The sequence below is a fragment of the Phycodurus eques genome, chromosome 5 (assembly GCF_024500275.1).
Source record: "Phycodurus eques isolate BA_2022a chromosome 5, UOR_Pequ_1.1, whole genome shotgun sequence".
In the NCBI taxonomy this organism is placed as follows: Eukaryota; Metazoa; Chordata; class Actinopteri; order Syngnathiformes; family Syngnathidae; genus Phycodurus; species Phycodurus eques.
In genome coordinates, this window is record NC_084529.1 from 17304619 (window position 1) to 17324540 (window position 19922).

At 41.6% G+C, this 19922-nt stretch overlaps 1 protein-coding gene across 4 annotated transcripts in view; it reads left to right on the top strand.

Annotated features, from left to right (window-relative positions):
* The window catches only part of chd2 (chromodomain helicase DNA binding protein 2), a 40176-nt gene extending 20271 nt beyond the window's left edge, over positions 1–19905 (top strand). For all 4 annotated transcript variants that reach the window (XM_061677809.1, XM_061677807.1, XM_061677808.1 and 1 more), the window contains 20 exons: positions 2499–2570; positions 2771–2920; positions 3234–3382; positions 3456–3552; positions 3636–3728; positions 5199–5372; positions 5570–5739; positions 5825–5866; positions 6811–6950; positions 7039–7177; positions 7253–7403; positions 9522–9644; positions 9721–9840; positions 10203–10343; positions 10867–10983; positions 11068–11246; positions 12356–12455; positions 12539–12710; positions 13026–13266; positions 17038–19905. In XM_061677809.1, the coding sequence (XP_061533793.1) occupies positions 2499–2570; positions 2771–2920; positions 3234–3382; positions 3456–3552; positions 3636–3728; positions 5199–5372; positions 5570–5739; positions 5825–5866; positions 6811–6950; positions 7039–7177; positions 7253–7403; positions 9522–9644; positions 9721–9840; positions 10203–10343; positions 10867–10983; positions 11068–11246; positions 12356–12455; positions 12539–12710; positions 13026–13266; positions 17038–17314 (2847 nt within the window). In that variant the 3' untranslated portion in view covers positions 17315–19905. The remainder of the gene's footprint in view (positions 1–2498; positions 2571–2770; positions 2921–3233; positions 3383–3455; positions 3553–3635; positions 3729–5198; positions 5373–5569; positions 5740–5824; positions 5867–6810; positions 6951–7038; positions 7178–7252; positions 7404–9521; positions 9645–9720; positions 9841–10202; positions 10344–10866; positions 10984–11067; positions 11247–12355; positions 12456–12538; positions 12711–13025; positions 13267–17037) is intronic.
* The last annotated feature ends 17 nt before the right edge of the window (positions 19906–19922 follow it).

Consider the following 19922-nt stretch of genomic DNA (forward strand, 5'->3'; position numbering starts at 1 on the left):
ACAAGTCATTTAGTCTCCATCTTGTGATTGGATCGGTTATCATTTTTTTAAGTTCGCTGATCGCCCCCAAAAATTCTGATCGTGTAAAGCCTAGTTACTGGTGAGCAGGAGCCTATCCCAGCTGACTTTGGGTGAGAGCCAGGATATACCCTCGTCTGATCGCCAGCCAATCACAAGGCACATATAGACAAGCATTCCCACTCACATTCACACCTGTGGGCAATTTAGTTTTGAACTAATGCATGTTTTTGGAACATGGAAGGAAGCCAGAGTACCCAGACAAGACCTATGTAAGCAGGGGAAGAACATGCAAAGTTCACACAAAAAATTCAATCCCCGAACCTCAGAATTCTGAGGCAGACGTGCTAACCGTGAGTCAAACTTGCTGCCCTGTTATGTTTGAATAAGGCCCTAAATAAATTTGAAGTAATCTATAATAGTGACACGCCGAAATGGGAATTATTGGCTGATACCAAGACCAAACACCAAAAGAAATAACTATACCAATTATTAGTAAAATTGCATTTATGGCTTTGAGTGCATAGCTGCCAACCTATTGAAATTCACTTACACAACAATTTGTCAGAATGTCCATATTTTAAAAATTACTGCAGGACAGTTATTGCATTTCTTTTGTAATAGGATGAAAATAATTCTGCGTACTGTTCAATTACACAATATAATTACTCTATAATTGTAATCGTTAATAAATTATGACTTCAATATTTGTTATTTTAACGTATTTATTCCATCAACTTTGTAGAGGTGAATGCAGTTGCAGCCAAATGTTTAATTTTTTTATTCCTGTATCCACTATTGCTGCTGAAACAATAAAAAAAATCCTCATGGTTGAAAATCTTGTATTAGTTTTTTTTGTAACAGGTTTTTTTTATTCAAGAAAAAGTAAACAAAACGTTTGTTCTCAACACAAAGCACAAATTGACCAAGCAACAGAAATAAAACAAATTTAAAAAATTAACACGTTAAGACATAAGCCAAGGTACCACTGTATGTGGTTATTCATAATGGCATGAGATGCCAATATTACCACTTGTAAATGTATTACGTCTAGTCTTAAAAAGCCCATAAGCACTGCCCACACACTCAATTGAGCACAATTGTAGTGTGGAAGGGAAAGTGCAAACTTGCATCCATCCTTTGACGTAAAATCTTCAAACTTGTCAACAGGAGACCATTTTATGGTCCCTATCTACAGTGGGGCAAAAAGGTATTTAGTCACCCACCAATTGTGCAAGTTCTCCCATTTAAAAAGATGAGAGTGTTCTGTAATTTTCGTCATAGGTATACCTCACCTATGAGAGACAAAATGAGAAAATAAAAATCCAGAAAATCACATTGTCTGATTTTTAAAGACTTTATTAGCAAATTATGGTGGAAAATAAGTATTTGGTCAATAACAAAAGTTCATCTCAATACTTTATATTATTATTTACCCTTTGTTGGCGATGACAGGTGAAACGTTTTCTGTAGGTTTTCACACACTGTTGCTGGTATTTTGGCCCATTCCTCCATGCAGATCTCAACTAGAGCAGTGATGTTTTGAGGCTGTCACTGGGCAACACAGACTTTCAACTCCCTCCAAAGATTTTCTATGGAGACTGGCTAGGCCACTCCAGGACGTTCTTACAAGGGCCACTCCTTCGTTGCCCGGGCGGTGTGTTTGGGATCATTGTCATGCTGAAAGACCCAGCCACATTTCATCTTCAATGCCCTTGCTGATGGAAGGAGGTTTTCACTCAAAATCTCACGATACATTGCCCCATTCATTCTTTCCCTTACACGGATCAGCCTGGTTCAGGTCTACAATTTTGTTTCTGGTGTCCTTTGGCAGCTCTTTGGTCTTGGCCGTAGTGGAGTTTGGAGTGTGAATGTTTGAGGTTGTGGACAGGTGTCTTTTATACTGATAACAAGTTCAACAGGTGCCAATAATACAGGTAACGAGTGGAGGACAGAGGAGCCTCTTTAAGAAGTTGTTACAGGTATGTGAGAGCCATAAATCTTGCTTGTTTGTAGGTGACCAAATATTTATTTCCCACCGTAATCTGCTAATAAATTCTTTAAAAATCAGACTGTGATTTTTTATTTTTATTTTATTTTCTCATTTTGTCTCTCATAAGTGAGGTATAGCTATGATGAAAATTTAAGGCCTCTCTCATCTTTTTAAGTGGGAGAACTTGCACAATTGCTGGCTGACAAAATACTTTTTTGCCTCACTGTAAATCTCATGTACTATGATAAAAAGTCTTATCTTCATCTGCGTTCATGCTGCTGACTAATGTGTTAATGTTGACGTAGATCAAATATCAGCGTTGTGGCACACATACTTGGCCAGGTCGGGAGTTCATGTGGTTATTTATATCGACAATTTGTTTTATATGGAAGAGCAACCAGGCTCCGGCAAGGCACCTGGCTCTGTTCTTATTAGCTGGCAGTATTTGTTGTTAAGTATGGTGTTTTTTGTCTCTGTCTGTTTTTAGCGATTAGATGGCTCCATCAAGGGAGAAATTCGAAAGCAAGCACTGGACCACTTTAATGCCGAAGGCTCAGAGGTATGTTCACGACTTGAGCACCATAACCAATACAGTGTTTATGTTAGTAGTTTCAAAACTGTATGAGATTGTTTGAATGATGCAAAAATTATACACGCATACTTGATTACTTGGAATCATTTGCGGCTACATTATCTTCATTTTTGGTAACGTTCCTGGAAGTATTGTTGTACGTTACCTGAGCGCCATCTGTCTTCCAGGACTTCTGCTTTCTCTTGTCCACGAGAGCTGGAGGCTTAGGGATAAACTTAGCCTCGGCCGACACCGTGGTCATCTTCGACTCGGACTGGAACCCTCAGAATGACCTGCAGGCTCAAGCTAGGGCTCATAGGATCGGCCAAAAGAAACAGGTACATTACGGTGGAAATCGCAAGCAACTCATTGTGCAGCGTCACGTTTTGTTTCATGTAACTAAAAATAATAATGGCCCTCTCTGAATTGCTGTTTTAATTATTATAGTCAACTATAATGTGATAAAAGTTGAGTTGAAGTCTATTAATCAGTAATGTCATTGATGGTTTTATCAGCACAGTCTAGCGGTGCCCAACCATAATTAATCAGTTCAACCCTTAGTTCTATCCACGTGTGTATTGGAATGTGTGAAAATCCTGAAGCTGTCTAGTGGGATATTTTCAGTTATTCATGCTTTTGTCCCCGTCATAGGTGAATATATATCGACTGGTCACCAAGGGAACAGTTGAGGAAGACATCATCGAGAGGGCAAAGAAGAAGATGGTTTTGGACCATCTGGTCATCCAGCGAATGGACACCACTGGTCGAACTGTACTGGACAGCAACTCTGGCAACACCAAGTGAGACCTCTTTGAGTCACTTGTATGACTATTATCGTAATTCGTCACATCTGCTCTTCCATTTGTCCTTCAGTTCGAACCCATTTAACAAGGAAGAGCTCACCGCTATCCTCAAGTTTGGTGCAGAAGAACTCTTTAAAGAGGCAGAAGGAGAAGAGTCTGAACCTCAGGTACTTATTCATCCTAATTAAGACCTGAAAGCACGTGTCTCTTCAATTTAGAAATTAAACCAATATGTTGTCTTTTTGTGCAGGAAATGGACATTGACGAGATCCTGAGGTTGGCGGAAACGAGAGAAAGTGACCAGGGTCAAAATGCCACTGATGAACTCCTATCTCAGTTTAAGGTACTTCCATGTTCATTGTGCTTTGCTTTGCTACATTAATATTACAGCAGCTGGGGCTGTCAAATATTTTTTAGAATCGAGTAGTCTGCCGATTATCCCATTGACTAATTGAGATAAATTTGAGTTTGCTTTATTAGACATGATATCACGTGCAGGTCATATTTTTGTCTACTTGGGGTTGCCATTCCCCAAGTTCTACTGTAGTATGTGTGACTTTGAATGTGTATGGCTTTAAAAGGCACACCCTGGCCTGGTGGGTGATGTGGGCACCAGCAAATGAGAGTGTTGAGTTGGCTAGCTGTAAACTGGCTAATCCCTTGGCCAGTTAGCTATTTTTCCCCGGAGTTGTACGAGTTATTAGATTAATTGATGCAGCCTTAAGTGTAACCTTGATTCATGAATTTAATCCATTATGTAACTCTGTAGGTAATATTTCCCATTGAAATAAACGGAAATGCAATTAATCAGTTCTAGACCCAGAATGAAGTTATAGTTTTTTTTTTTTTTGGTGTGTGGTTAAAAATAAATACTGTGCAAAACAGAAATTATTGTTTATTGTGGGGAAAAAAAACCCCACAGTGGATTCCCCAGCAAATTACTGGGCACCATCTTTTCCTTTTCGCATATAGTACTATTTACATTCGCCATGGATACCGCTAGCCCAAAATGGCTGCCAGATCCCAGAATGCAATGTGGCTTTTGCATCACATTTTGGGATGTGGCGGCCATTTTGGGCTTGCGGTATCCATGGTGAATGTGAACAAGGCTGTGTTAGTCCAGCACACTGCAAGTCGGCATGGTAAAAAAAAAAGGGATTTACAGGGAAACATTAGACCACAAAGCCTTGCTAGCACTATCACGAGCGAGTTCTTGTACTGTGGCCGAAGGTGGAACCCGGGCAGACATTCACTTCTCGGTGCGGTTAACACTCGATGGCTGGGACCAGTGCCTCCTCCTTGAGCCTGCCAGCTAGCCGTTAGCTTCCAGCTCCTCCTCCTGTGGAGTTTTTCGTTGCCCCTGCTGCTTTCACAGATGTTGTTGTTGTTGTTTTTAAGTCTCTGTTTGTGTGTGCCTATAATAAGTGCAATTAGGTGTTAAGCACTATACAAATTTAATTAATATTATTAGTTAATACAAATGGTAGATTTTCCCAAAACAAACTGCGCAAGATCACAAACATTATCACCATTTTCATGTTTAGCTATTATTTCCTCCTTTTTTCAGCAGTAATACCTTATGTTTTCCTAATTATTCTCACTAGCAGTTTTCACGTTTCTAGGAGCGAGACTGAGGGCTAATTTAGAGCACAACTGAGCTTTTCCGCAGCCATGTTCATGAACCAAGGTCATTTTTCTCCTGAAGTTTTGTTCGTAAACCGAATTATTCGTCAACCGGGTGGTTCGTTAAACCGAGGTCCCACTGTGCTATTAAACATAACCTTCTGTATCTCCTCTCTTTATATACCTGCAGGTGGCCAATTTTTCCAGCATGGAGGAGAGTGCTCCCGACCTCGAGGAGAAGCCTTCTCGGGAATGGGATGACATCATCCCCGAGGAGCAACGGCGTAAAGTCGAGGAGGAGGAGGAGAAGCAGCGGGCAATGGATCTCTTCATGTTGCCCAGAAGCAGAAGTTCCAACAAGCGGGTAAGCTTCTGCTTTTGCTTTATATCAACAGTTTTGCCTAGACACACCAGTTTGATCTGGTTAAAGAAGACTTATTATGGATTTCCTCCCCTACAATTTAAAACGGTTCCCAGGTGTTTTAATGACACTTACATGTTTCCGTAAAACTCCAAGGATCAAGAATTCTAACTCACTTTACACCCTATTTGTTGTCTCAGGCTCAGGCCAATGACAGCGACAGTGACGTGGGCTCCAAGCTCAAGCAACACTCGTCCGGCTCTGACAGTGAGACCGACGATAGCGACGAAGATAAAAAGCCAAAGAAGAGAGGTCGGCCTCGAGCCCGCAAGAACAACGTGGAGGGTTTTAACGATACAGAAATACGCAGGTCAAGTATTTATTACTGTTTTGGTAGCAGTACCGTGGAGTTCTGATGACTCATTTGCCTCTGAATGTTCCTTAATGTGCTACAGGTTCATTAAGGCTTACAAGAAGTTTGCAGCTCCACTTGAAAGGTAAGTGCACACTTAAAAATCGTATTTCCTCTAATAGCGGTCTCCACTCTAATAAACGCAGTGTCCCAATTAATTTCAGAGTAATAAATGAGCACCTCAGCTCAAATAAAGGCCCACTATTTTATCCCCAGAAAACAAAATCACTAAGCTGGCTGTAATTACCTTTACCATGACTGATAACACAATGTGTTGTGTTGGACATTCCAACAACACACACATCTGTGAAGCTGATGTTTAAAGTTGATTTTCAAGAAACTCCATTGGAACTTATTATTAGCACTAGTAATAGATACATATATACATTTGAAATTAACAACAAACAGGTGACAGTGAACAATTCTACTATAAAGAGGCCGATTGCTTGCATCAAGGTAGTTGAAATTTACTGTAAAACTAAACTTAAAACAAGGAGAATTACACATTGTGTATTTAACCAAACCACATAACTTATGAAAGTCCACGAGCTGAATGCTAACACAATGCAAAACACAATTGATAGGCTAACAAAACTAGCATTAATGTTGCAGTAGTTATAACCAACGACAATTTGAATGTAAACTGTTCAGCATCAAATGTAGGCAATATAATAATACTCACAGTATTACCTTTATTCTCTGGGACAACTACTAATATTTTGTAAGTATTACGTTGCCCTCTGGTAGCTAAGTTGGCCACACCAGAAGGAGCAACACATTGTCAATGGGCATCGAAATGTGAATGCATGATGCAGCAAACTGTTTAAATCTTTACAATCTATTTAATGATCTTTTTTCTGTATGTTTTAATACATGCCTAATGGATGCTCATTCTCCATCTAGCTGAGTAAATCGATGCCGTACGGGCACTATTTGAGCAAATGTGCTCATGAAATTTAATGGGACTTGTAAATTGTCAAACCGTCAAATGCATTGCACTTCCAGTAAAGGATGTTTTTGTCTCCCCAGGTTGGAAGCCATAGCGCGGGACTCTGAGCTGGTGGACAAGTCGATCGCAGACCTGAAGAGACTGGGCGAACTCATTCACACCAGCTGTGTGGCCGCAGTGCAAGAGCACGAGGAAAACCTGAAAGAGAACCCAGTTGAAGGTAAACTGGACGCACTTGTTGCGGACGTCACTTTCCAATTTAAAAAAATAAAATAAATACCTCAGAGGTGAAAATGCGCCCATTGCAGCTAAAGGTCCCGGCAAACGGCGAGGAATCAACATCAAGATCTCAGGTGTGCAGGTCAATGCCAAGTCCATTATACAGCACGAGGAGGAGTTTGAGCCGTTACACAAAGCCGTGCCGTCCGATCCAGCCGAGAGGAATACGTAAGCAAGAGGCCAATGTATTCGGAGGAAGGAAAGTGCCGCACATACAATTGCCTTTGCTCCGCCTTCCGACAGGTTCAAGCTCACTTGCAGAGTCAAGGTCGCCCACTTCGACGTGGACTGGAATGTGGAAGATGACGTTCAGCTCTTACTGGGAATTTACGAGCACGGATTCAGCAACTGGGATCTGATCAAGACCGATCCTGACCTCAAGCTGGGTGAAAAGGCAAGTACAGTACAGGGAACCCATGGGATCATGACACGAATACCAAAAATACCAAAAATATACCAAAAATCTGTGTGTAATTGATGCGCCCCCAAAATGTTTTATAGTTGCCTTAATTAATACAAAGGAAATAGGGGATAATCTGTGGATAGTTGACAGCCATTTTTGTAAATGCTTTTTTAAATCTGTGTATAGGTGAATCTGCACGTACCGAACCGAATATGTCCCAAAAACACATAAGGAATTTGTCTCCGGTAGTTGGAGCCGCTCTAGTACGACAAGAGAACACTTATGAGACATAAAGACATTGAGAAAAACATCCATCCATCCATTTTCAGAGCCGCTTCTCTTCACTAGGGTTGCGGGCGTGCTGGAGCCTATCCCAGCTGTCATCGGGCAGGAGGCGGGGTACACCCTGAACTGGTTGCCAGCCAATCGCAGGGCACATACAAACAAACAACCATTTGCACTCAGTCACACCTACAGGCAATTTAGAGTCTCCAATTAATGCATGTTTTTGGGATGTGGGAGGAAACCGGAGTGCCCGGAGAAAACCCACGCAGGCACGGGGAGAACATGCAAACTCCACACAGGCGGGGCCGGGGATTGAACCCGGGTCCTCAGAACTGTGAGGCTGACACTCTAACCAGTCAGTCACCGTGCCACCTTGAGAAAAACAGTCACTGAGCAATAAAGGATTGCTAGTTATCTGGTAATGCCGGTACAATTTTATTTTTTATTTTTTTTACAATTGTGCAAAAAGATGCAGTTTGAATGACTAATATAGCAATAGTCCGGTGCAATGACCATTGTGCAAAGAACCTCGAGACTTCAAGGAGTGCATGTAATTTAAAGTGACTAGTAGTGTGATAATCTGGGACAATGTTGATTGTGAAAATGTTGCAGATACTCCTCAGTCAGTGTGCAAGTGGACCAGATGCTACTCTGGCATGTGTGGCCAGTATTGGTCAACAACAGATATGAAAGTGAAAGTGTCCTTTTCAAATCTGCAGTAGAAGGTATTCAAGTCGTTGGCTAGTGTGCTATTGTTCTCAGCTTGGGGTGATCGTTGGTTGTAATTGGTAAGCGATTGGAATGCATGCTAGACTGATTTAGAGTCGTTAGCGCTAAACTGTTTTTCCAACTTTGCTGCATAGTTTCTCTTTGCAATGTTAATTTCTTTAGTCAGCTGGTTTCTAGCTCGATTATACAGGGCCCTGTCCCCTCTCTGATATGTGCCTTCCTTAGCTTGGCGAAGTTGCTTAAGTTTGGCAGTGAACCACGGCTTGTTGTTATTGAATGTGCGAAATGACTTTGTTGGTACACACACATCTTCACAGAAACTAATATAGGATGTGACAGTGTCTGTATATTCGTCCAGGCTGCCAGCTAAAATTTCAAAGACACTCCAGTCTGTGCAGTCTAAACAGCTTTAGACTGTTCTATCTTTGCTTCATTGGTCCACCTTTTCACTGTTTTCACTGTAGGCGTCACACATTTAAGTTCTTGTCCGTATGTCGGTATTAAGTGAATTAAGCAATGATCAGACGAGCCCAGTGCTGCACGAGGTTTGGCACAGTATGTGTTATTTAGTGTAGTATAGCAGTGGTCTAAAATGTTATTTTCCCCTGGTGGGACAGTCGATGTGCTGCTTGTATTTAGGGAGTTCGTGGTTGAGTTTAGCTTTGTTAAAGTCCCAGAGGATAATGAGGGGTGAGTCCGGGTGTTTTTTTTCAATTTTGCTTTCATATTCGCTTGAGGCGGAATGTAGACACCAGCAAGAGGGGGGGGGGGGGGACCTTCACTGAACGTAATCTTTTGGTTTTAAGTGGTGCTCTGTGTAAACATTTGCCTACCACTGTTACAACGTAATTTTAAAGTTATAACTACAATAAATATTTGTATGAAAAACACATCTATGACATAAATCAAATGAGAAACCATAATAAGTATGGCATTGACTGAGTGTGACAACATATTCTTACACCGCTGTGCAAACTAGTTCTTCAACGTCATGGACTCCCTGTAATTTGTTAGCACTATGAAATATCAAAAGCCAGGGCAAAAAATATCCCAATTAGAGTTGATTTTATCCATTTTTGTGTTTTACCCGCACAGATCCTCCCTGACGATCCAGGCAAGAAGCCTCAGGCCAAGCAGCTGCAGGCGAGAGCCGAATATCTACTCAAACTGCTCAAAAAGGAACAAGACAGCGCAGATGTGTCAAAAACGGGGGACGAGGTGAGCCGAGAACCGACAGCTTGTTGCTGCTGTTGTCGCCGTATTTCAATCCATGTCCCTCATCATTCACCACCAGGTCAAAGTAAGGAAGAGGAAGCCTCGGGTGAAGAAGGAGAAGGTTGTCAAGGATGAGCAGGGCAACGACATCTCGTCCCCGCGCTTGTCCGACAATCCGTCAGAAGAGGGCGAGCTCAAGGTCAGTAACAGAGAACTTGGGCTGGATTCGAGTTGCAAAAGGGTTGGACACATGCAGAAAATTTAAATTAGATGTCCTTAGGAAGTTAATATTGGGATATTTGAAAGTATTCCATATAAGAAATTTTCAGAGTGGAATTGTGGGTCATTTATTTTTTGTTTTTACCTCTCGAAAAATAAATGAACCCCCCCCGCCCCCAATTGATTTGTACAGGTTATAGGTCACATCGGTCAAAAAGGTTTTGAAATTATTTATCTTGGTCTTGGTTTTTTATACCACAAAACATCTGACACTTGAAACAGGATTGTGTGGACTTTTTATGTCCAATGCAATAATTATCCAACAATGTCACATTTGAGCAGGAGGAAGGAGCAGAAAAGTCCCCCGCCAAGAAACGACAGAAGAAGAAGGACAACAAGGAGAACAAAGAAAAGCAAGGAACTCCGAAGAAGGAGAAGGAAGGGGACAAAGAGAAGAAGGCGAACAAGGCCAAAAAAGAGAAGGTAAATTCACTTTTGTGCCCTGTTTTACATTGGCCACAACATAAGGGTCATTTGGTTAGGGTTAGGATTAATCTAAATAAAAACCCACACAAGCGATGTTTGCATTAATTCTGCTTTGAAAAGTCTCACTTGAAGCCCAGCAAAGCAGAAGATTGCTGCAACTGTGATTCGGCAGTCTTGGAATCTTCTCTGTACAACTATTTATAGCATTCAATCGAATTATCATCCTCGCCCACAGGTTTTGGGATTAATTTTGATTTTTTTTTTTTTCAGGGGAATCCCCCCACCCCCATCAAAAAAAACAAAAAACTGCTGTATGTCCAGCAACACAAACCTAAACAAACAAGTTTTTGTCATTGTGTCAATTCAGGTCAACGGTCAGTTGCCAATTGCTTTTCTTCCGTCTGGAAGTACTTTGGTGCCTGTTGTTTACAAACATTATGAGAAGTAATGATATTCCTGTGTATACATTATTATAGGTTTGAACTGCTTCTTTTTAATGTGCGAGTTTTGCATGTTTCAGGCGAAAGGAGCCAAAGGGAGGAAAAGTCAAGGACCCGTTCACATCACGGCAGGCTCTGACCCCGTTCCCATCGAAGGAAAGGAAGATGACGAACTGGACCAGGAGACTTTCAGTATTGTGAGTTTGAATTGAGACGAGCCAACTTGATGTATGGTTTGGATGCATGTGTGGAGTTGTAACAAGCTCATCAAATGCGTCCAGTGCAAGGAGCGCATGAGGCCGGTCAAGAAGGCCCTGAAGCAGTTGGATAAACCGGACGAGGGTTTGTCGGACCAGGACCAGCTCCAGCACACGCGCACGTGCCTGCTGAAGATCGGAGACCGGATCACCGAGTGCCTTAAAGCCTACAGTGACCCCGAGCATGTGAAAACATGGCGACGGTAAGATGGTTACACCGCGGTTGCTGTGCCTTCACGAATTGCACTTGGGTGGAACATTTCTGGTAAATTTCCATGAGAAGTAAAGCTTGGGAATTTTGGAAAGGTATCATATTGAAGCAGATGTACATTGGTGCCTTGAGGTATGAGTGACCCCATTTACGAGTTTTTCGACACACACACACACAGTATATAGACATCTGAGCAAAAATTTTAGATACAAGCAGTGTGTTGGCAGTGAACTAAACTCGACTTTTTTATTTTTTATTTATGTATTTATTTTTATTGCCACTCCCAGTTGAAACTTACTCTTAAACTAAACATAAAACAAAAAGAATTACACTTGTGTTTTAAACCACAGAAGTTTGCCTTGGAGTTAGTTAAGCATAATCTTAGCGAACAATGCGCAACGCCATAGATGGGCTAATGAATAGCACCAATGTTGCGGTGTTATAACTCTTTAAGCGACGGATATTTGCAAACAAATGGTGGAGTAACACGTTGACAAATAATATAACGATACAAGCATATATTCATTATCCTCTGCAAAGAACGACTAATATTCTGCAGTTAACTGAGGAATTGCGACCGGTTTATTTTATGTGTATCCGAATGTTTGTATTATGCTGTCCCCAGGTGGACAAGTCGTACCAACCAGAAGGAGCGGCACATTGTCCATTAATTCGAAGCACAAAATGTGACAAAACGTTTAAGTCTTTGCATTCTATTTAATTATGTCATTACTGTATGTTTTTATAAAGTGCAATATTATAGTTTTTTTTCTTTTCAAAAACCATGTTATCTGGAAGCTTGAACGGATTAATGATATTTCCAGTCATTTCAATTGTGAAAGAGGATTTCAGACAGCAGAATTTTTGAGTTAAGAGCATGGTTACGGAACGAAATAAACTCGTAATGTCCTAAAATGTCTTAAAAAATACAAATATTGTGATATTGCGCCCATATTGTCCACATCTAATGGTAAAATTTAATCAAAGTGGTCTTAGAATTGTTGTGGTCTCAGTCCACCCTCAGGAATTTTCTGTACTGATACAGATACTCTACTACGACTCATATGACTAATAATATAACGCCCTACGTGTTTTCCACAGAAACCTCTGGATTTTTGTGTCCAAGTTTACGGAGTTTGGCGCCCGGAAGTTGCACAAGCTCTACAAAATGGCCCAGAAGAAACGCTCACACGAGGAAGAGGTAAGTGGCTCGCAAATGCATAATCTTCATCTTGTGCGTCACTCTCCTCATCCTGACATTGGGCTTCGTTCGGACCCTTCCAGAAGGAGCACAAGAAGAAGGACGAGTCCTCTGGTAGAGGAAAATCTTTCCGGGCGGATGCTTCGGCGTCCGGTCGAGACTCCGCGGGTCCGCAGTCGGCTTCGTCTCACTCCATGCAGTCGGCCCCGCACGGACACCACCGAGATTACAGCAAACGACACTTTCCCAATGATGGTAATGTCCTCTTGGAGATGAATTTTTTTTGTCATCGGGCAGGTACAATGTACAGGTAATGCGGCACTGTACGGACGCATCTTAATAAATTAGAATATGGTGTAAAACTATATAATGTTTACGATTATATTTTAAAATGTTTTCCTTTTTTTTTACTGTTATTCATGGAAGGGTACGGTCCCGAGTGGGGTATTACGGTACACAAACAAAAGAATGGGATTTTCTTGGAACTAGAAATGGTACTAAAGTGTTTGTAATCTTAACAGTATCAATTTGGATTGATCAGATGGTAAATGGTGGTAAATGTACTCACAGACCGGGGGGACTGGCAGCGCAAGTACAACCACCCGGGCAACAGCAACCAGTCGTGGCAGGGCGAGCGTCATCACCCGTACGACGGCCACCGCTACAAGGACCACTACAGCGACCGGCACGCCCACGGTGACTCGTACCGCAGCTCGGGCGGCTACCGCAACAACAGCTCGCCGCGCAAGAGGCCCTACGACCAGTATGGCAACGACCGGGACCACCGGGCGCACCGGCCCTACTATGACAGGTAAACCCGACCGCGTCATCAACTGACGTGCGGTGCTGACTCCATGTTGGACCGCAAAACCTGATGTGTCATAAAGAAACGGGAAGTAAAAGTGCATGCAGGACATGTAAGACCAATACGGAAACAATTTGGTGTGGACTAATGACTAAATAAGGTACTGTATCAAAAGTACTCTGTAGTTTTCTTTTCCCACACACGCACACACAAAAAATACTCTCATAGTAAACGTAGAAGTACTGATTTAATTCATTTCCTCACATAAAAGTAAAAAAGTACAGCCTTTGAAATGTACTTGAAGGTCCCCTTCCATCACTTTTTGTCCGATTGGTCATGAATGTGTTGTGTAAATAAGCTTTGCTGTGATTAGTTCGCTCATCTTCCTCATAAAAAACTCTGCTCTGATTGATCCATATTGCTAGCGTCACTCAAGAAGCTTGGGGCGGCCAAGGATTCACCATAACGTCACGTCGTACGATAATGCTACGTTTGGACTACGCAGGAGTGGGGTTATTGATACACACTGAATGCTCGCTTGCTTCCTATGCGCCACATTGATATGCAGGTCAGGTACTGGAATGTTAATGGGCAAAACTACGTCACACATTCTCGGCGATTTCAACTCCACCCGTGTTGCAAGCCTTATGCTGTTTATTGCCTTTTTGCATTCAGTCGACAAACCACATACAGTGGGTACGGAAAGTATTCAGACCCCCTTAAATTTTTCACTCTTTGTTATATTGTAGCCATTTGCTAAAATATTTTTTCCCCTCATTAATGTACACAGATCACCCCATCTTGACAGGAAAAAAATTAATTGTTGGAATTTTTGCAGATTAAAAAAGAAAAACTGAAATATCACACAGCGATAAGTATTCAGACCCGTTGCTCAGTATTTAGTAGAAGCACCCTTTTGAGCTAATACAGCCATGAGTCTTTTTAGGAATGATGCAACAGGTTTTTCACACCTGGATTTGGGGATCCTCTGCCATTCCTCCTTGCAGATCCTCTACAGTTCTGTCAGGTTGGATGGTGAACGTTGGTGGGCAGCCATTTTCAGGTCTTTCCAGAGATGCTCAATTGGGTTTAAGTCGGGGCTCTGGCTGGGCCATTCACGAACGGTCCCGGAGTTGTTCTGAAGCCACTCCTTTGTTATTTTAGCTGTGTGCTTAGGGTCATTGTCTTGTTGGAAGGTGAACCTTCGGCCCAGTCTGAGGTTCTGAGCACTCTGGAGAAGGTTTTTGTCCAGGATATCCCTTTACTTGGCCGCATTCATCTTTTCTTCGATTGCAACCAGTCTCCCTGTCCCTGCAGCTTAAAAACACCCCCACAGCATGATGCTGCCACCACCATGCTTCACTGGGACTGTATTGGGCAGGTGATGAGCAGTGCCTGGTTTTCTCCACACATGCCGCTTAGAATAAAGGCCAACAATTTCTATCTTGTTCTCATCAGACCAGAGAATCTTATTTCCCACTACCTTGGAGTCGTTCAGGTGTTTTTTTTTGTTTTTGTTTTTTTTAGCAAACTCCATGCGGACTTTCATGTGTCTTGCACTGAGGAGAGGCTTCCGCCGGGCCACTCTCCATTTCTAGACTTTCTAGAATGTTCTCCCATCTCCCGACTGCATCTCTGGAGCTCAGCCACAGTGATCTTTGGGTTCTTCTTTACCTCTCTCACCAAGCTCTTCTTCCCCGATTGCTCACTTTGGCCGGACGGCCAGCACTAGCATTCTGGACATCCCAAACGTCTTCCATTTAAGGATTATGGAGGCCACGGTGTGCTCTTAGGAACCTGAAGTACAGCAGAGATTGTTTTGTCACCATGGCCAGATCTGCGCCTTCCCACATTTCTGTCTGATGATTCTCATTTGAGTCACTGATGGTGTAGTGGTACACTCGCCTGACTTTGGTGCAGGCAGCGTGGGTTCAGTTCCCACTCAGTGACGGTGTGAATGTGAGTGCGAATGGTTGTCCGTGTCTATATGTGCCCTGCGACTGACTGGCGACCAGTTCAGGGTGTAGTCCGCCTTTCGCCCGAAGCCAGCTGGGATAGGCTCCAGCGTCCCGCGACCCTAACCAGGATAAGCGGTGTTGAAATGGATGGATGGATGGATTCTCATTTGCTCTGACATGCACTGACATGCACTGTGAGCTGTAAGGTCTCATATAGACAGGTGTGTGGGTTTCCTAATCAAGTCCAATCAGTATAATCTAACACAGCTGGACTCCAATGAAGGTGTCGAACCATCTTAAGGATGATTAGAAGAAATAGACAGCACCCGAGTTAAATATGAGTGTCACAGCAAAGGGTCTGAATACTTATGGCTGTGTGAGATTTCAGGTTTTCTTTTTTGATAAATCTGCAAAAATGTCAATATGGGGTGCTGTGTGTACATTAATGAGGAAAAAATGAATTTCAATTGTTTTAGCAAATATAACAAAGAGTGAAAAATGTAAGGGTTCTGAATACTTTGCGAACCCGCTGTCGATGGATAGAAACTTAAACTATGTCACAGCCATTTTGACCTATGTTAAACTGTAGAAACAAATGGATTCTGATGGAAGAGGACCTTTACGTATTATTACAAGTCTATTACAGTGGTACCACTTGACAAATAAAAAAATGAGACAGAGGTTTTATTCCTAAAAATTATATTTAATATTGTAACCCACTGCAACGCGGCACGGTGGACGACTGGTTAGAACGTCTGCCTCACAGTTCTGAGGACCGGGGTTCAAATCCCGGCCCCGCCTGTGTGGAGTTTGCATGTTCTCCTCGTGCCTGCGTGGGTTTTCTCCGGGCACTCCAGTTTCCTCCCACATCTCAAAAACATGTGTTCTAGGTTGATTGAAGACTCTAAATTGCCCGTAGGTGTGAATGTGAGTGCGATTGGTTGTTTGTTTGTATGTGCCCTGCGATTGGCTGGCAACCAGTTCAGGGTGTACCCCGCCACCTGCCTTGTGAGGATAAGCGGCTCAGAAAATGGATGGATGGATGGGTGGATTGAAGCCACTGTAACATACACAGTTTCAACATTGACACTGTGCGTAATATTGTATTGTTAAAAAAAAAACCTTTAATACTGAAGAATCTACTGTGCAGTAATGAATTACTTGTATTTCATTAGTTCTTACCACTGCAAGTAAGTACACTAAGTCTAAGAAATCTTTGATCACAGTGATTCTGTGAAGTGTGGTACGTGGGCTCCCTGTAGTGGTATGTGAAATAATCACTCTGAGTACAGTTCAGTTGTATTTAACTTTTAAGTCCAATATGTTTGCATTTAATCTTTAAGAACTGTTTGTTTGTAAGCATATTTTTAGATGCAATTTTTGTTGAACTTTTATGTGCAATCTACAAAATTCTATAAAATATAATATAAACCTCTGTAACACACAGTTTGAAACTCTCAACTCAAATATATAATAGAATAGGAAAATAAAAAACTGTACTTAAAGAATTATTCTTTTAATATGTATTGCACAAAAGTTAAATAATAAATGTACCTAAATGTTTGAAAACAAACAGTCCTAAAAGCTTCAATGCTAATGTATTGCAAATTAAGTTAAATACAACTGAACTGTACTTAACAAATGTACTGTACTGGATATATATATAAAAAAGCAAGCCACTATAACATTATACACAGTTTGAACATTTAGTTCAGTGATTCTTTTGTGTACCAGTAGAGGATGTACCACAATTTGACAAATCATTAGATCATTAGCTTCAGGTGAAACGTGAACTTACCTGGGTCCATTTTGTCTCCAGGCACCAGGACCCCAAAAGAAGGCGTCCAGACGACTTCCACTCCAATTACCACCACCAGGGACGCGACGGCCCCTCTCAGGACTTCCGCCGGATGCCAGACCACCGGCCTGGCGCTCCGCCAAGCCAAGACCACTACGGCAGACACTTCTACCTGGACAAACCCCCTCCGCCGGACCCACGCTCCCTGCAGTGTCAGAAGTCGCCACAAGACTCTCTGTCGTCACCGCCGAACCCCAACGCACCGGCCGAACCCGCCTGGAACAACAGAAAGTCATAAACCTTTGGACCGGACCAGTCATAAACTGAGGGCAAGCGGACAGTGTTGCCTTCAAAGACACACGACAACCATCCTCAATGAAAACTGGATGCTGTGGAATGGATTCTTAGTCCCATGGACTACTTTCTAAGGGTGAATTTAGGACACAGTGAACACTTGACTGACCTTAAAGTGCCTGATGTTTTTGTTGTTGTTGTTGTTTGTTTTTTTTGAAACCACAACAAGGAGCATTTTTGTTAATTTCTGCGTGTTTAGCTTTAAATCTCATCGGACAATGTGAATACGAAAGAATGTGTCATTGCGTGCACCTTTGTTTTTTGCAGCACTTGTTAGAGAAAATTGTCGGTAAATTCCATGGGAAGTTAAAATGGTGAACCCCCAAAAATGATTATTGGTGGTTTATCCCCACTTATTTAATAACTTTCTTTTTTTTCCTCTTCCCTAATGCAATTATAATGGCCGTCAATGATCTGCAGATTTTCGCTATTCGCAGTAAGGCCCGGTCCCTATCCCCCCCGAATCACTGGGGTCCACTGTAATTCTCTTAAATTCTCTGAATTTTCCCTGAGAAGTTTCCAGACTCAGTGTCAGCGCAGGGAGGTTTGGGGGTGCACATGCTGCCATTTGATATTTTTGTTTTCTGTCAACAATTAAATCATTAATCCATCTCTTGTACCAAAACATGCAAAATAGCCTGTTATTCAGTTTAAAACACCTGATTCCCATGGAAAGTTCCCAAAAATAGAAATTTCCAACCCTGGCATTTGTTGCAAAATGGTGACCAAGCCAGCAATCACAGAACAGTAAATGACTCCACTGCATTTACTCCAGGGCAGTGTATATTAGAAAAATCTCCGAAAGGCACACCGACAAACACAAATATCACAAAAAGTACTGAAATAATGATGATGATCTTGTCTCAATATCCTCACAAATGTACTTTTTGGGTTCGTATAGTTGAACACAAAGCTGTGATTCTGTTGTATGAATGGTAAAACACGGGTTCATTGTACCTTCTGCCATCTAATGGAAGCGCATTGCTTTGTTTTGCTTGTCACTATACATCACTGGTATAGCTAGATGAACCAAGATGCGTTATTTGTCGTAACTCAAGTATAATTTTCGTACCAATTAAGTAGCTAATTTCCCACAGCGGTTGGGACTCATAAAAAAAATGTTTTTTCCAAACTACTGAGGAACGCCCCCTCTCGTGAAAAAGAAATGGAAGAAGCAGTATTTATTGCAACACTAGGATGACCCTTTCACTATTAATGATTTAATGTGTAATTGTGTGTGCTTCATGGACTATCTGCGTCATTTTAAGGACATTTACTCCCAGTGCCAAATGTGCCCCTCCATTTTGTGTTTCCCTTTTTTCGCGTTTATCTTGTTTGTGCATTCTTTGTGTGTGGTATATTATAGTAGTAGTCATCTGTGCACACGGCTGTGTGAGGGAGGCTTGCTGGTTAGTATTTATATCAAGGGTGGTCCGGAATATATGGTGCGTGGGCCATAGGCGGCACACTTGAGCGTTTGACCCGGCCTGGCATCATGCTCATCGGGGACAGGTTCATGGTTCAAATTTAAGGTTGCAAAAGGAGTGGAAAATGTACATGCGAAGTTAAGATGGAAATTTTGGGACATAATAAGCATAGACATTGTTTTGTCATCAGAAGACAGCCATGCAAAAATAATACAATTGACAAGCATGACATTTCAACAGATTTATTTGTAAGTACAACTTTGTCAAGTTTTAAATGTCTTATTGAACAATCAGTTCTTCATTAAAGAACAAATCAAATCCAATCCCTCCAAAAATTAACAACAATGCAACCCCCTCCATTCAAAAATACCAACAAAATCCCATTATGCTGATTAACTATATTTTAAGCTTTGTGAATTTTTGGTTTGTGTCCCTAAATATCCATGGAAAGTTTCCAATGTTGAAAATTAAGCATCCCTATTCGAATTTGGTGGCACGAACCCTAGAATGAGTTTGATCTGCGGAGATGATCCTAAAATAGCTGACTTCCTGTGTCTTTTGACTTTTTCAGACTTTTTTGTCGGTGTGCTCATGGCAGACATGCCTAGCAAATGTCATGTTGCACAATTGAACTGGCTTTGGGGACTGAATTTTTTGAAATATTAGTATAAATATTAATCTGTAAATTTTCACCAAGATGAAAATACCTGATGAGTTTTTGAAAACCCTGAAAACAAAGTATTTTCAAGTGGGTCTTTGCACTGTTAGAAAAAAAAATCCACCATAAATGCTCCTAATATATAAGAAACGTGTATTAATTACAACAGTCACTTTTTAAAGACAGTATAGAACGGCTCTATTACGTGGCAACTGTTGAAGGGACCATTTATCTCAGCGTTAATCATCAAGTATTAAGCGTGGTAGAAATACAAAGAACAAGTGTTTTCTCCTCTTCCTCCTCCACCACGTCAAGCAAGCTCCAGTCCTTGTATGATACGTTCTCAAGTCTAAAATAATTTATATTTGTGACAACAACCACTCTTAATGAGAAATGTTCTTCTTGTACATATGTTTGGACATATGTAATAAAGTTTGTTACACAAAAAAAGGACTGAGTTTGACTCC